The sequence below is a fragment of the Diceros bicornis genome, chromosome 15 (assembly GCF_020826845.1).
Source record: "Diceros bicornis minor isolate mBicDic1 chromosome 15, mDicBic1.mat.cur, whole genome shotgun sequence".
NCBI lineage: Eukaryota > Metazoa > Chordata > Mammalia > Perissodactyla > Rhinocerotidae > Diceros > Diceros bicornis.
In genome coordinates this window covers 31581934-31598981 of record NC_080754.1, presented here as the reverse complement: position 1 = coordinate 31598981, position 17048 = coordinate 31581934, and the positions used below count along the sequence as shown (strand labels likewise).

The 17048-nt window shown below is 41.2% G+C and overlaps 1 protein-coding gene across 1 annotated transcript in view; it reads right to left on the bottom strand.

Moving 5' to 3' along the window:
- ATP13A4 (ATPase 13A4) overlaps window positions 1-17048 on the bottom strand; it is a 117204-nt gene that overhangs the window by 68913 nt on the left and 31243 nt on the right. The window contains exons 2-3 of the mRNA XM_058555563.1: window positions 12928-13101; window positions 2352-2498 (exon numbers count right to left, since the gene is read on the bottom strand). Of these exons, the coding sequence (XP_058411546.1) occupies window positions 2352-2498; window positions 12928-13101 (321 nt within the window). The remainder of the gene's footprint in view (window positions 1-2351; window positions 2499-12927; window positions 13102-17048) is intronic.

Sequence of the window (17048 nt, the reverse complement as noted above, 5' to 3'; positions counted from 1 at the left end):
ATTCTTCCTTCACAAGCTGCCTGTTAGAGTGAGGAAAGAGTATTTGAAAGCGACCAGCCTGGGGTGTGTTAGCTGTCATGGCCCATCTTGAAATTGCAGGTTTCTCATCTCATCTCTTCCTTTCCTTTTCAGTCATTCCTGCAATTTTGCAAATAGAGCTGGACTGTCATCACAGCTACTGTTTGTTGAGTTTTGTGGGGCTTTTCACACATTATCTTTAGTCTTTCTCATCACCCTATGGTAGGACAGATATTATTTTCACATTCACTTCACCCATGAAGTTCATTTTGATTAAGTAACTTGCCCAAGATCTCATCTATTAAGAAGCAAGGCTGGAATTTGAACTCAAGCCCATCTGGCTCCAAAGTCTAGTCCCTCAAAGGATCTAACAGTCAAGCTGGTATTAGAAGAAGGTCTGAAAAATCCCATAACTCCCAGGATTCAAGTTGCATAAAGTGAGGATTGCCTACTTTATTAATTCTATAAATTCAAAATTCCACGTGAGAAAATTTTAAAGGACAACCTGTGGTAGAATGTGAGCCCCTACTCAGTCAGATAACCTAGATCAAGAGGCTGTGAAACCACAAATTGAGATTGAGAAATTTATAAGACATGATAGGTATGAAGCATCAGCAGATGAAGGCAGCAGTAATGAGGAATAAATAGGTTACTGATAAGTTTTACTCAGGCTAGAAAATGGAAAATTCCATTATCTCTTGACAATTTCTGAGGCCATTCATCACAGAATGAGAAGAATGACTCCACCATAGACCTTTTAAATGTGTTTGAGATTCCTCTAGCAGGAAACATCTCTGCCTGGAGTGTCTCTGCTTTCCTCATCAACTTCAGAGGCTCTGGAAGGTGGTAAGAGGATGTTAAGCATAATATTTGCAAGAGGTGGAGTTTCTTTGCTCATTTCCTGGAACTTCAGACCAGGAAACAGTAATTAGGAAATGAGGGATCGGCTGTGGGGTGATTTTCGTCTTTCCTTTCAGAACCAGGAATCTTCCCCCTCCCCAGGTTTCCTGCTCTTCATTTCTTGTTGGAACAAGTTGTAAGAGCGTCCTGTTTAACAGGTTAAGCGTTGGGTTTCAGTTTTACATGCAACTCTACAAAATGGTTCTTAGAGTCTCCTCTTAGCCTACTTTGAAAACCTGACAAAGTTCTTCGCTGTAGTCTCCAAACTCCCCCTACATGGCCCTGAATGGTTAACATTTTGGTATTGTGTTATTATTGTTACTGCCATCAGTGCTGTCATGGCTGAGCCTGTGACATCTCCTCCAATTTTATTTTATTTTATTTTTTCCTCCAATTTTAATAAAGGTTTTGGTCCTTCATATGAATATAGCTCGTTACAGCTCACAAATCACCTTAATATCCATCGTCTCATTTTAGGTTCACAACGGCCCTGAGAAACAGTCAAAGAAGGAGTTATTACTCTCATTTTATAAATAAGAAACTCAAGGCTCAGAGAGTCAATAAATAGCCAAACTTCCAATGCCATATGCTGATAAAGGAAGATATCAAGCTGGGTGCCGGAACTTTCCATTTCAAGACATCTGCCCTTTCCTCATACTTTTCTTGTTTATTTCAACATTTCTTCCACTTATTTGTTTGATGCAATGAAAGATCCTGGAGGTTAGTAATACTCCGAGGCCATGTCCATAAGGCTGATTTGGGCTACCTGCTTCTCCAGGTGCATGGCCGCAGATGAAGCAATGTCAATGACCTTGAGCTCATAAAACTAATTTAAACAGCTGTCTACATACATATAAATTTAAGAGAAAATAGTCTCTTATAAATATGAATGTTAACTAGTCATAATCCAAGCAGTACTAATTTAATAGGGTGAGGGTGAAGTAATTCAAATATATTTGAATGACGGAATTCAGAACAAGTTCATTTTGCAGACATCAGCAAACTCCCTGGGCTATCCCTGGGTGATTATCTTTACTGAAAGAGAAACTCTGTTACACACAGAACAATACAGGGCATGATGCTGCTAAGAGCTCATATGGGCTGAGCATCTACTATGTACCTGCTGCCATATTGACCTTTGTATTCCTTAATTTATTGAATTTCATCCATTAATATTAGAGATAGGCATTATCATCATTTTATACATTAGAAAACTGAGGCTCAGCAGAGTTTAGTAATTGACCCAAGATTGCACAGTTTAGAAGGATGAAGCTGAGATTTGAACTGTCTGGCTCCGAAGTCCGTGTTCTTTAAAATGTCCTACACAGTCAATTGAAGATTGGCAGAGTGCAGGATCTGAATTTAACCTTATATGTGGGGGGAGGGAAAGATTACATTTCTCTAGTATCAGTGGTAGCCATAAATTCACTTACCTTTAGATCTGGCTTTCTTATGGCTCTATTTATGATATAGTCCTCATCTGTAATGAGAGGGTGGTCAGGAGTGAGACCAAATGCGCTCTTTAGTGCTGACAGGTGGATCCATATTATCTTTTTCCAAGAGTAAGTTTGGAATTCATCCTGAGGAAATAGACACCAAAACCCCCATGAAGTTAAGAGAAATCATCAGGCTAAAACTCAACCTGAAAAACATCATTTGAATATAGTTCTGTAAGTGTATGGAGTGAATAAACATTCTAGATGGAATTATATGCCTTTGAAAGCTGGTAGATACAGAGCCTCAAGGGGAAACATCTTGCCATCACTTATTGAGGAATCTGGATGTAAATATGAGGCACGGCACATACAACAAAGCTCGAGAGTTGGGAGGCAGATTCTCAGGTAAGAGCTAGTTTCTCCTGTTACTCTCCAACCATGAGGCTACGGCCAGATGCAAAATTTCACAGAAAAAAAATAAGCAAGCATTCCAAAGTGTTTCTGTAGGTCTCTGAGGCTGAGGAAACCAGGTAACTAAACCATTCCCATGTTTCTAGGCTTAACTTCAATTCCACCTCTTCCAGAACAGCCCCTTTAACAGTCTCTGGTCAGGGGAAAGAAAAACACTGTCACTGTATTAACTCCAAAAGAATCTTGCTGTCCCTCTCTTGTGCTCCTAATCACATTCTGCTTTGTATTCTCTTAGTTCTTTTAGACTATCTTGAAGGTAGGGACCATGTCTTATGATCCCTTATATCCCATCCACGTGGAGAACTGCGACCTGCTTGGTAAGAGTCTGATAAATGGATGGAAAAAAGACTGAACGCATGGACTGAACGTGTCCACAGGTAATTGTCAGGATGTTGGCACAGGTAGGATTAAAAAAGATACCCTCTTGCATAACCCTAATTGAAGCTGCTTCCCTTGGCAGTTCACTGATGACTTCATCACAGAATAAAACTAGAGGGAGCAACACTGGACTGAGTAACAGGTACCACAGTGGTCCCTTAGAGACTTGTGTGATAGCAACAGTGGTTATTATATGAATGGCTAAATGCTACGCATAAAATCCACTTGGATGCCTGGTAAACCTCGAGAACTAGGAAGGATGGCAAGGGAAGTCAAGACTAGGAAACAATTTGATGCCTGGGGAATGTAGGTCAGAGCTGGGAATTGTCTCCACCACACCCACTTTTGCCACGAAGAATGCCGTAGCTGACCCTGCAAAAGGCAGAGGAGATTATATAGTACTTGTTGTAGCTAAATCTCTTACACTGATCTCTTCAAGAGAAGCACATTTCCATGCCTTTGCTCCTGCTGCTTCCGTAGTCTGGAATACACATCCTTCTCTCCTCTTTTTAAGTCTTCACATGGCTAGATCCTAACCATCCTTCAGGGTCTGGCTCAAAGTTCACATCATGGGAACTCCTTAATTTCTCTGGGTGATCTTTCCTCTAAACCATTAGAGTACTTGAGGTTCATACCACATTCTATCTCACTGCATTATTTTTTGCCTGTCCACCTTATCACCCCTCTTGGGCTGTGGGTAGGGACCGTGTGGGATGCATGTCTGTGCTCCAGCCAGGCCTAGCACAGATTCTGAGAGAGAAAGAGAGAGAGAGAGACAAAGAGAGAAGGGAGAGGAGGGGAGGAGAGGGAAAAGCAAAGTAAAGGAAGTGGGGAGAGGAAGGGAGTGGAGGGTAGGGAAGGAGAGGAAAGAGAAGGAAAAGAAAGGAGAGGAGAAGGGAAACGAGGGAGAGAGAAGAGGAGGGGAGGGGCAAAAAACCTTAGTAGAAATTTGAAAGTTAATGAATTAATTTTAAAAACCAGTAAAATTGTGTATTATCTCATTAAAAAAATGACTAAATCAAATCAAATCAGATTTTCATAGAGTTACCTTCAGAGGCTAAGAATTACCAAAGATGGCTAAATTTCCAAAGTCTGAGCCACTGAACTGCTGGACCTGTTCTAGGTATTGTGGAGTAAGCAACCCCCTTCCTAGAAGACACCGTGACATAGTTCAGCATAATTAGATTTGCTTTGACCACATCAAAGGGGCTTTGTTATGAGAAGAACTTCGAGTTCTAATAATCACAATAATAAAAATAGTTAATATTTATTTAGCACTTACCATGTTCTAGGCACATAGTGTCATATTGTGTATGATTTCATTTAATGCTCAAAAACGCTACGAGGTAGTTACTGATCATTGTGCTCCCCATTCTACAGGTGAGGAAACTGAGGCACAGTTGGTAACTATGAGAGCAGGGATTTGACCTCCTCCAGACCTACCTCTTACCCAGCTCTATTCTGTATTTCGTTTAAAAATTCAATTTGATTAGACTGCCATTTTGAGATCGAGCCTGAAGTGGGACTGCCAAAGAGCAAAGTCTCAATGAAAAATTTGGTAAGAAAATATGTAATTTGTCGGTAAATAGGAACACAAATTATAAAAGTGCCATCAGTACCAGAGACCTCTGGCCACCATGTGAGGACAATTAGGAAAACGGCTAATCTTGGTCCTCTTAAGTGAATTAAAATAATATTAACTACTAATTTTCATATGATTACTTAGCAGTTTATAAAAACTTTTTGTGTCAGTTATCTCATTTTAGGCCCACGATTCTCCAAAATCGGTATCATCATCCCCATTTTGCAAATGAGAAAACTCTCCGGCAGCAAGGCTATGGATTGCTCACACCAGCTGTGTGGGTAGCAAGAGAGAACTGAGACAGAAGGCCAGGGCTTCTTACTCCAAATCTTGGCTCCTTCCTCTTTATTTCAACAAGTTGTCCCATGATGTTTGAGGCGCGTGTGTGAATTTGGCATCATGTGACAAATAACATTCAGTTTCTCACAATCCCTACTCTCTTGGCAGCAGAGAATCTGATTCCCCAAATCAAGCTGTCACCCTTCAGCCCTGTGTGACAGCAAGCAGACCTCTAGACTGTAACACCTAAAAGGGAAAGGCAAAGTGGAGCATTGGAACTTCCAAGCTCTCAAAGGCCACTGTTAATCCATTGCACCAACTTCATGCTTTAGTCTAGCTGAGCGTGAAAAACTGAAATTCACCTGTATGCTTCCATCTTATTATAGCCTGTAGCATAACTAAATCGAAAGTGATTGGATATATTTGCCTTCAAGTTCATTTCTTGTCATCCGCTTTATCCCTAAGCCTTATAACTCATAATTTTGTATAACACAAAGTAGAATTCTATAGGCTAATAAAAGACACTACAGTGAGACAACCATTTTTCTTGGATAAGGTAATAATGCTGACTTTTCTCTTGTTTACTACCCTATTAAAGACTTGTAAAAGTATCCATATTTTTAAAGAAATTTGCCCAACTTTTCCAGGAAATAAAAGGCAAAGAAATGGAGGCAAAGTGTGTCAATGTGAAGTGGTCACTCTCGGTAACATCGCTAGCTTCTCTCCGTTTTGGGGTTAGAGTTGTGCAATATGGAAAGAGCACAGGCTCCTCTGAGTTCATATCTCAGCTCCAAATTATCTTGAAAATCGTGGCAACTCCCTGAGCCTAATTTTCTTTATCTGGCAAGTGGCGATGATAATACCGCATTTCATGGATGTTTGAAGGAATAAATGCAATAATACATAAGGCACCTGGTCCAAGGTCTGGCCCATAGCAGGAGGCAGCAAGTGCTAGTTGGATATAGCTCTGTGCCTCGTTTTCCACCACTTGTTGCTCCTAAGATCTTTCTGTAGATATGAACTTATTGTCCCTTTGAAGAAACTTGAGAATCTCTGCGAGTCTCTCTATTTATTTTTCCTTTCTGAAAAAGAAGCCTTTACCTGGAAATGGCTATGTCCACTTCAGTGCATTTCCCAGCTCTCTCAACCAGTTAATGATCTGTAAAATACTTAAATGCACCAGAGGAGTGTCCACTTTAAATAATTGCTCTGTAATGCAAATCATCCAAACTGTGTGCCCAGCACATCTAGACTTTTAACACCTCAAGTGTGATGGAGCAAGCTTTACCTCCTGTTTATCAAGAGAATTAACCAGATCAATCCTTGAACTCTAAAAGAGTAGAATTTAAAATAATTCAAGACCATGTTTCAAAGAACTGAATGTACACAGAGGGCCTATGTTTGAAGTGGACGGAAAATAGAGGAAGAAACCTGGGCAGTGTTTCTTTCCTGTGGTCTTGCACTTTCTGAACCTGGAGATACCAGGCTAACTTTTATATTTGAATGAAGTGAGTGACCTTGCTTATCTTCTTCCAACCTTTCGCTATAAGCATCTCATCTCTTGGAATTGAAAAACTGTGCAATAGTCCCATTTAAGTTCAGGCCAATGCTGTGACTTATCCTCTCGTGTAGGTGTTCACTCCACAAAAATGTACTTCTGAGCTTGCTTTAAAAAGAAAAAAGTAACCCATTGCAAAGTTCCAAAGAGACATTAGGAAATCAGTACTTTTCACTTGGAAATGGATACATTGCAATGCTAAAAAGTTGAACTCTAGCTAAGGTGAAGTACTTGGAGGATTATGGATACAGTAATAACTTACCTTTCTCATGCTCTTTCTAGAACATTGCACTACCTCTACAGACCCATAACTTTGGCAAAATACTATCCTTTCTATATTTAAGTACCACTTATTCTTTCTCTTTCCCCTTCTTGGCCAGAGCCATTGATACTCTTGACACCTTGTTCCCAAAGTTGCTTAGCTAGAAAAAGTTGACATTGGCTGGAGGTGGGATTTAGTTACAGAATATAGATAGAAAGTTCTGAGCATTGGAGAAATCTCACGCTAATTATTCTCTCAGTACTCCTGGGACATGGTGACCAAAATAAAAAAAGAAGGGGAGGGGAGTGCCCAAAGGGGAGGTTATATGACAAAGGAAAGGCTATACCTATGTTTGTATACAAAACAAGGAAATCCGGAACAACTCAGCATATGTTTTTGGAGAGATTGGTTGTTTTGTTTGTTTGTTTTTATACTAGTTTTCTGAGGGGAGAGGGAGCAGTGAATCAGCTGGCTCATTGTCTGAAATATCTGGAGATGCAGTGTGTAGTAAGAAGTAAGGAATAAGAAGCTAAACTGGTTTAAGAACGTGCGTAGTAATCAATGCCCGTCGAACGCCTACGTGCCAGACACAGTTTTCATCTCAGCACTTTACACATACCACCAGCCACCATCACCTTTTAACTCTTGTCATCCTTTGGAGCTCGGGAAAGCCTTTCCTGGCTTTCTTGACTTGATCAAATCCCTATTCTATGATCCGACCATAAACATGAACCTTTCCTAAGTAGCACTTATAATAGTTGATTTTTATATGTGTTTATGTAGTGATCTAATGAACTACATGAGGTCAAGAACCCTGATTTTACTAACCGTTATACTCCCTGCCCCCTGCCCATGAGCTACCGCTGTGGCTGGCACGCAATGTGTGCTCACCAATTTATGAAGGAAGAAGAGAGCGAAAGAAGGAGATAAGGAGGGAGGGAGGAAGGGAGGGAGGGAAATCCTGGCTGACACTTACTAGGTTGCAAAGTTACTTGTTCTCTCTGTATCTTCATCTGTACAATAGAGACAATAATGCCCTTTTTTCAGGGTTGTTATGAGAATTAAATGAAATAATCGATAAAACACTATTTTATAAAATGTAAAGTGAAAAGCATTTTAATACAAGGCGGACTGCAAAAAGCATTATAGCAGTCAGAGATGAAAATACAGCGCTAAAACAGAATGAATGAAAGGTAATTAATTCCCTCTAGAATCGGGCCACAGAACGGGTCAACAAAGCCTTAATAGACAGGTGATATTTGGCTGAGGAATGGGTAGGTTTTAATGAGCAGAGGTAGAACACATACTTTCCATATTTACTCCATAGAGAAGTGGGTGAGTGTGTGCATGTGTATGCATGTGCGTGTGTGTGTGTATCAGGTGACTCCTCACCAGGATGTCACTTTGTAAAGAACAGGGATTTCCATTTGTTTGTTCATAGCTGTATTCCCAGTGCCTATAACAATGTCTGGCACACGATTGGTGCTCAGTAAATATTTACTGAATGAATAAATAAGTGAATGAATGAATGAATGGAGGAGATAGGGAATATCAGAAGAAATTTTATGAGTAAAAGCGTAGAAAAAACAAAGTGTCTGGTTCCCTTAGAAAATAATGTTGATGAGGGGAGCCTGGGCAGGGAGAGACCAGGTTGCAAAGGAGGAGGAAAGAGATGAATAAGGGATCCAGGAAACACGAACATAAATAGTGGTGGCTGATGAGTATCCTGGTGAGCTCATGGACTTGCGGTGCCATATGCATGGCTGATTTGTGGAATTTCTAAGTATTCGAACTAAAGCCCCTAAAGCTGACATCTTTAGGTGAAACTGAAGGAAAAATGCTCCCATTAAAACATTGATATGAAATGCCCTGAGTCAGGCCTAATAACCAATCACCGCAAAGTTCTCCTCTGCACATCGTGGGTCTTTGACAACATGTGACACACAACGGCAGTGAAGGAAAAAATGCATTTGTAATTATAATAAAGATGAAAACTATGGAAATCATCAGGAGCATCTGAATTCAAAATGCCAATGAATGTAAATCATGTCATTTGCATAGAAATGTGGCTTCGATACAGATATTGGTTAAAATTTGGAAGTAGATGAATGACGAATAAAATGCCACTTTTAAAATTATAAAATAAAAGTGTAATTACTCTTATCCTTTTGAAAAATCTCACTCTTTGAGACATTTAAGAAGAGAAGAGGAATTGAAAATAAATTGGATGCTCAAGTCAGTCTGTACATCATCGCCTTTTTTTTTTTAAATGTTAAGAAATGACTACCTAATCAGTATCTGTGATAATGATCTGTAATTTTACCAGTGTGGGATTGATGATAAATACCAAATGCTGATTTTTTAATAACATGAAAAACAGATATACAACACATTTTCAGGTAGGAGTCAGCCAGTCCTCCTTAATGGAAACTTCACAGTCCCAGCTATTATAATATAACTCAAATAAAATCTCTTTAGAGATGTCATTTTAATGCAAATAACCTAGCAGCAGACTTTTAAACTATTGGTGCCCAAAGCTTATTTTTATCCAAGGCTCAGATAGTAAGAGTGTTTGAAATAATTGAGTTCTTGTCTAATTACATAACGACTAATTTAGAGCCTCATTTATTTGGAGAGTCTCTGGCATAGCAAATCCATTTAAAATGACACACAGAGCAGGTAATTAAAAATTAAAGTTGAAATCAAGATGAAAAAGGCAAGATGGAAGCTGGTTTCAACTGCTCTGATGAGTTGTGAAGGGCAGTGAAATGGGAGAGGGGCTTAATAGACTTTTAAAGAGGCAAAGAAAGAGGTAAGATGGTGGAACCCAGCTCCTTAAGGCACCAATGACTGTTCGAATTTTTCCAGTATATGCCCAGTTGCAAAGCTGACCACATGCAACTAGGAGAGGTGACTTGATTTAGTGCAGATGAGTGTTTGGGATTCCCAGCCACAGGATGCCTTCCCCATGTCTCATGTCCTGAAAGGGAATGCCAGTCCTGCTGGCCAATAAGGAGAGGACACAGTATTCAGGTAAGTGGGGCATTATATACAGTGCACCTGGTCTATAGCAAGTTCTTCTGTATAGCAAGCTCGTGGAGTTGCTTGAGCAATAATATACACATATGCAATCAAAATGGTCCTTGATAAATGCATTTTACAGTTTGCTATTGGCTTCTCATTTCATCCTCACACCAGCCCAAGAAAGAACAAATACTTTTACGAGGCCCATTTTATAAGTGGAGAAATCGAGGTCCTGAAAGATTAGGTAACACACCTAAAGTGCAACACACCTATGGCGCTAGAACTAGAAGTTAGCACTTTTGACTCCAAATCCCAAAATGTACCATTTCCCTGTTGGTTGACATTTTCTTACTTCCTGCACTCTTACTAGATCTTTCTTTCTCTTTTCTCCCTCTTCATTTTCCTTCATCTACTCCCTTTTCCATTTCTTTCATTTTCCTCACTTCCTTTGCCATTTTCTTGCTCATTTCCTCCTAGTTCTATCTGTGCCTTGACTCTGCCAGCAACATCAGAGAGTATAGCTCAGCCAATCAGATGTTGTCAGATCTGAAGTCTGGTGATGCACTCGGAAAAGCAGGAAGCTTTTCTGTTTCTGAGGTTGTTTCTGCTGCAGCAAAAGCATTGCCGCCTGAGAACTAGTTGGAAGAAACGGAAGTATCTGCAGGGCAGAGTTAAGTACTTTTCTAAATCCTCCTTTTATGCCAGAAAATAATGATCTCACAGGTCCTCAAGTTCACATGGGGGGGGTGATTTATGAAAGGATCTCAAAGATGTGGTCTTCTATAAGTTTTTATGTTCCCACTCTGAGCCCCAGAAAACACCCTCTCTTTACCCCCGCTCCAGCAAGACACTCAGGCTGTATATGAGAGGACCACTTAGAACACTTTGCTAAATCTGGATCATTCCCCTTGAGACTGTATAAATACATATTGGCTGAGCCGTAACGCAAAGGTCCAGGCCTCTATTCCTCTCCCAAGGATGAAGTGAGCTCAAAAATGGGAGTGATGACTATTGACAGCAGTGTTTCTCAAAGTATGGTCCCTTACCAGAAGCATTAGGATCATCTGAGAACTTGTTAAAAATGCAAATTCTTGGGCGCCAATCCAAATCTGATGAATTAGAAATTCTAGGGGTAGGGCCCAGCAATCTGTATTAATAAGTCCTCTAGATGATTCTGATACTGGTTGAAGTTTGAGAACCACTGGTCTAAGTACACTTCCATGAAAACAGCTCTGCTCTAGGAGCTAGGAGACATGAGACTTAGTCCTGGTTAGGCCCTTCATTCATCTAGGAGTGTGGGTAAATTGTGCCTCCTCTCCAGGCCCCATTTCCTCACCCATCAAATGAAGACGTGTTCCTTGGAGAGCATCAGGCACTCTTCTCTCATGCATATTGTGTGAGTCTTCATGGAGTGTGGTTTGAGGCAGCAGTGGAGTAGGGTTCCCAACCCAACATCATCAATATGACTTGCTCTTACTCAACAATAATCTTGCCTTCTTAAAGTCTTCAAGTTTATTCTCCAAGAGTCTCGAGTTAAATTATAGTTGAACTTGAGTGGTTGTGCCTCAGCTATCACCTGTATCATGATTCACATGTCAGCTAAGCTGGAGCATAGAACAGATGGTTCTTGAAGCAACCAGGCTCCAGAAACAAAGGGTAGGGCTGACCCCAGTGGAGCAAGTCAACAAAAACAATCTTCATCCAATTCCCAATTTCATTGAGGTCCAGCCCCAACTCTATTAGATTGAAATGTGGATTTTATTTTATTTTATTTTATTTATTTATTTATTTATTTATCTATTTATCTGCTGAGGAAGATTAGCCCTGAGCTAAGATCTGTGCCATTCCTCCTCCACTTTATATGTGGGTTGCTGCCACAGCATGGCTGAAGAGTGGTGTAGGTCCGTGCCCGGGATCCAAACCCATGAACCTGGGCCACTGAAGCAGAGTGTGTCCAATTTAATCATTATGCCATGGGGCTGGTCCCTGAATATATATATATTTTTGGGGGGGGGGCCAGTTATAAGACATGTTGCTATCCTTCCTTCTTGCTGCATTAAAAAGAATGTTTATCTAGAGAGATTGCTCTGTATAAAAAGAAGCTAACAGCCCAGCAGTGGTTAATTTATCAAGAATTTGGTTGTCATTCTGGGTCATTTGGGTTGATGCATTGTTAGAAACACTCAGTACAAGTCAGCCTAGAAAGAGTCCTCCATGAGACTGTACTTTGACTCCCATCAATAGGAATATCCACTTCAGCCTGTCAGCCACCACATATTTATGGAATCTCTACCACACGCAGGAACTGAGGGTGCAGCAATTAACGAGTTAGAAATGGTCCTACCCTTGTGGAGCTGACAGTCCCGCAGGAACGACGCACATTGCCTAAGTATAATGAGTGCTAGGAGGAAGTGTATTGGAGCAAATTTACGGAAACTCACCTAATGCCAGGACTTTGTGTTAACAGAAAGAGGCAATGACCTTGGGGGTGAGAGGGCTGCATTTTTTACCCTAGCATAACTGCAGGATGCAACACACTCCCATCAATAACTGTGGTTCTCTCAAATGAGTAGGGGAAGACAGCATCCTCCTCAGAGGGGTGCTTTCCATCTCCTCCCCTTCCTCTCCCTGTCTCTTCCTCCAGGATCACTCCAGTGGAGAGGGGCTGGGATAGGTATGGATATGTCAGGATGCAGGGGAAGGGTTGGATGTTGTAGCCTGTAGCCTGACAACTACTTTGCACTAGCTGTTATTTTTAGCTATTAACATGGTTATTCCCTGCTCTAATATTCAGAAAACTCACAATTTTAAAAGGAATACCCTGTGAAATAGGTCTTCTTAATCAAATCCCATCATACACAAATTATTGAATTCTTGGTAAATAAATGCAAGGCTGTGATGGAACCTGAGACTAGAGCCTCCACCTGCCCTCTGCCTTGTGCACATCTCCCCGCAGCCATCCCATAACATGATGTCCAAGAGAAAAGGCCACCAGGTACAAAACCAGGTACACACTTACTGTTGTCCTCAGCAACACGACATCTGCTTCTTGTAAAGAGCACGGGACGCAATTTGCCCACACATACCAGGCAGGTCTCCAGTAAAACACCAAGGGGAGGATTCCAAATGAGAAGATGGATCCAGCAATGCAGAGGGTTTTCCGGCAGCCATGAGTCCGGTAGCCAAATATCTCCTGGGGCAGAAGCAAATGACCCTGAATGTTGGTTAAGCACAATAAACAACAAATGAACAAATTGAGATTTTGGTGATGAAACTAGGGGCAGAAAGTGAAGAAGTTGAGCAGGATGAGGGGACAACAGGATGAGATGTTGAGACAGTGGAGAAGGATCCCCGGCAAATTGTAAGACGTGATCCCAGGCCTCTAAGAAGTCACAGCTAACTGGGAAATTCTGTTTCTATGATTTGAGCACCCAGTCACCCTGTGCCAAGCACTCTGCTAGGTGGTACGTTCTCTTGTTTACGTCTCTCAAGCATCCTCTGAATAGGATAATGTTACCCTCATTTCATAAATGATGGGACTGAACTCAGAAAGGCTGAATGGAATGATTTGTCCAAGGCCACAGAACCAGGAAGTCCTGCTGCCAAGATTCAAACTCAGGTCTGTCAGCCTCCAAATCTTGAGCTTGATCCACAGCCTTCACAGACATGACCACGAGCCACGTGACAGGAAGACTAGGTGACAGCCGCAACCACTGATTCCCTTGGCTGGGACCAGCAGCGGTGTGGGCAGGAGGGACTAGAACCAGGCCTTGAGTTTGGACTCAGGATTTGGTGAAAGTGTTTGACCACAAGAGGATGAACTAAATGCCAACTTGCCTTTGGGAGTTTGGGGTAGAGCTTGGCATTCCCACCTCCTCTCTGGTTCAGTAACAAAACAAATTTTATGTCAAGGGAGAAAACCATAGAGACTATTTGATTTATTTCAACTCATGCTCACTGAGCACCTACTGCGTGCCATGTGGGGATACGAGATGCTGCAGGATACAAATATGAACAAGAGAAGAGTCTTACCTCTATTAAATTTATAATCTGGACAAACGTCTTCTGTCCAAGTAAAGCCTGGGACAGAATGGAAAACCATCCCTGAAGTTTACGGCCTCAGTCCCACAGATATCTCCCACAAAGCCACAGAGATATGGCTATAAACCACAGGTAAATGCTTATAATGGCTAAAATTGAGAGGAAGTAGAGTGTCCTGGTTAAAAGCACATTCTCTGGACCAAGACACTTAGGGTTCAAAGCCCAGCTCTCCCGCTTACTGGGCGTGGCCTTCAGCAAGTTATTAAACTCTTTATGCCTCAATTTGTCAACTGTAAAGTGGAGGTGGTGATAGTACTCACTTCACAGGGTAGCTGTGAGTTTTAAATGAGTTAAAATATGTAAATGCTGTATAAGCATTTACTACTACTGCTGCTGCTGCTGTTGTTACTACTACTACCATTACTACCACTATTGCTACTACTACTATCGCCACTAGTAGTAGTAATAACTACTACTAGTATTGCTACTACACTGCTGTTGCTACTACTATTACTACTACTACTACTATTTTACCATTTCCCCTGTAAATGAACATTCATATCTAGGAACATAGACCTGAAATTCTACCCCCCAGTTTACTGGCATTTAGATCTAAGAATTCCTAGTGTCAATAGTTCTGCTCTTGTTAGAATTGCCTGTTAGGATAACAAGGGAGCTGAAATATGCAACTTGAAATCCACCAACTGGATAAAGATTACGTTATCAGAAAAGTTCCTGTGATCCTACACAGAAGCTGATCTTGTGTAGTTATTAGGTTCCTTCCTCTTATTGGTAGCACATGCAGGTGCTGAAAGGCTTCCTTAGGTATAGTCGACATTTGATATGCCCTTGATAAAACGTTCACGTTAACTCAGACATAACAAGCTCTTGACTGAGTTTGCGAAGTAGAATGTCTATCCCGACACAAATACACTTCTGTCCCAAGCTTAAGCTCTCCCAATGCCAGGTCTGGAAAGGCCTCGTTCCCTCATCATGCCTGAAGCCATGCATTGTTGATCCCACACTGAGCAGGGTACCTTCCTAAATTCCATACCTGTCCCGAGTCCATCCCACCATCTTTTCCCATGTGCCTTTTTATATTCCTATACTTTGAAATAGATCAACTTCTACTCTCCAACCCAGGCATTTTATCACCTTTTTAAAATATTATATTTAAAAGCTTCCTTATATTCCCTTTATGCATGAATTATGCTCATTCTATAGCACAAATCTCCCTATTGCCATGCATTCTTTTACAGGCTATGCAATGAGAGCCCTCTGTAGTTTCCAAAGTGTCCAAAGTAAAGTAAGGAGGAATTATTACCTTCATTTTCCAGCTAAGAAAACTGAAGTTTAAAGTTATATGTAGTAGTTATTATTAACAACTAACTATTTGGTAACAGTAATAGCAGCTAACATTTATTGAGCACTTAAAAGCCCTTCACCAAGCACTTTACACACACTCTCTCCTTTAGTGGAAAAACATGAAATAAAGTTTCCCAAGGCACAAAGTTCAACGACTCAAAACTGGGCCTCCAGTCTAGACCTTTCCAGCTAACAGAAGATCATGTGAGCTCGTCATTTCTACTCTAAGGCTCTTCTCTCTGTCTTTAATTTCGGTTCAATTTACCAAATGTTTTTTGTGTCCACCAAAGAGCAGACATGTGCTAACCACAGAGACAAATGCAGCAATGTCTCTAGCCTCAAGAAGCTCATTAGTTTAATAGGAAGAGAGACACATAAACAGATAAGATTAAACAAGGTTAGAGCAATGAAAGGGTTATATAGAGGGGTGACTCTGTAAATTGTCATCTGAATGGGGTGCTATTGATAATAACCCTGGAATAACACAGGTAGACCAGAAGTGTCCCAGGCAAGCCAGGTGAATACCCCCTTAGTTATAGCAGAGTGTTCCTCCAAAAGCTTGCCTGCTCTCAGTCCTGTGGACACTATAACCCCAGTTAGTAGCTCATGACCCAAAACCCATTGCCAAACTTTCAGTTTGGAGTAATATGGACGAGGAGGGTTCAATTATTGCTTGTTGAAGTGGGTTGAACTGTATGACTTAAAGTGAATTGCATTGCAGGGATTGTTAATAGATATTGGGTTTAAAATTGCAAAACTTAGCATTGTGCTGTTTATCATCACCCCATAGCAATTGACTTCCTACATTATGGAGTACCTTCCATGTCCCTAAGTATGCTTGAGGGAACTATCCCTGCTACCCTGCACTCCACCCACCCTCATCTTCCACAAAAATGAATCAAATAGCCAAAAAAAGAATTTTGGGAAAACGTCAAAAGAATATTACACTCATGGCAGTCTACGTGCATTACAGAATAGCACACTGTCCCTTCCTTTATCCCCCTCCTACCCACAGATTCTTCTCCTCCCTCTGGCCCTGGGCATCTAGATCCTTTTCATCTCTAAGGACTCAAACTTTGGCTTCTAGGTGTCCAGGCCTTCTCCCCTGCAGAGTCTCTATACTTAAGAAGTCAAACTGTGCTCCCCAAAACAATGGTTTAAAGTACCTCAGCCAACAGAACCCGTTACGACTCTATAGACCCTCTCCCCAGAAAGGGGAAAAATACACAGAAACACATACACATAAATGTCTCCACAGAGATTCAAGAGGTTCCCAGAGTGTAGGTAAGACCTCGCTCTAGAGGGTTCTTAAGGCTGAATCAAGGCTGATCTTTCAGAGTTTGCACTCAGGACTTTACCTTAGGTCCTGACACAAGGTAAGCACTTAGTGAAGAGAGAACTGTGAAGACAGGGGCACATGGAAATGCAAGTGAAGGGACAACAAGAGAAGGGCATTGGTTTACTCCAAGAAGCTTCATAGGGTGCTATCATCACCTGGGGGCTCACCAAGTCCTAAGAGTGGCTCTCAGCCTTTAGTCCTAGAGACTGCCCGCAGAACGCCTCTCACAGGAAAGACTCAAATTAACCAGGTGTCAGAGACTGAGGTGTAATGAGAGAGTGAATTATGTATAACTGTCACACCAACTGGATAAATTCGTGGGTAGGTATTCACAGTTTGTACTTTCCCCAACAGCACCATCTCCATAGTCAAGATTGTCCTGCCAATGGAATCAT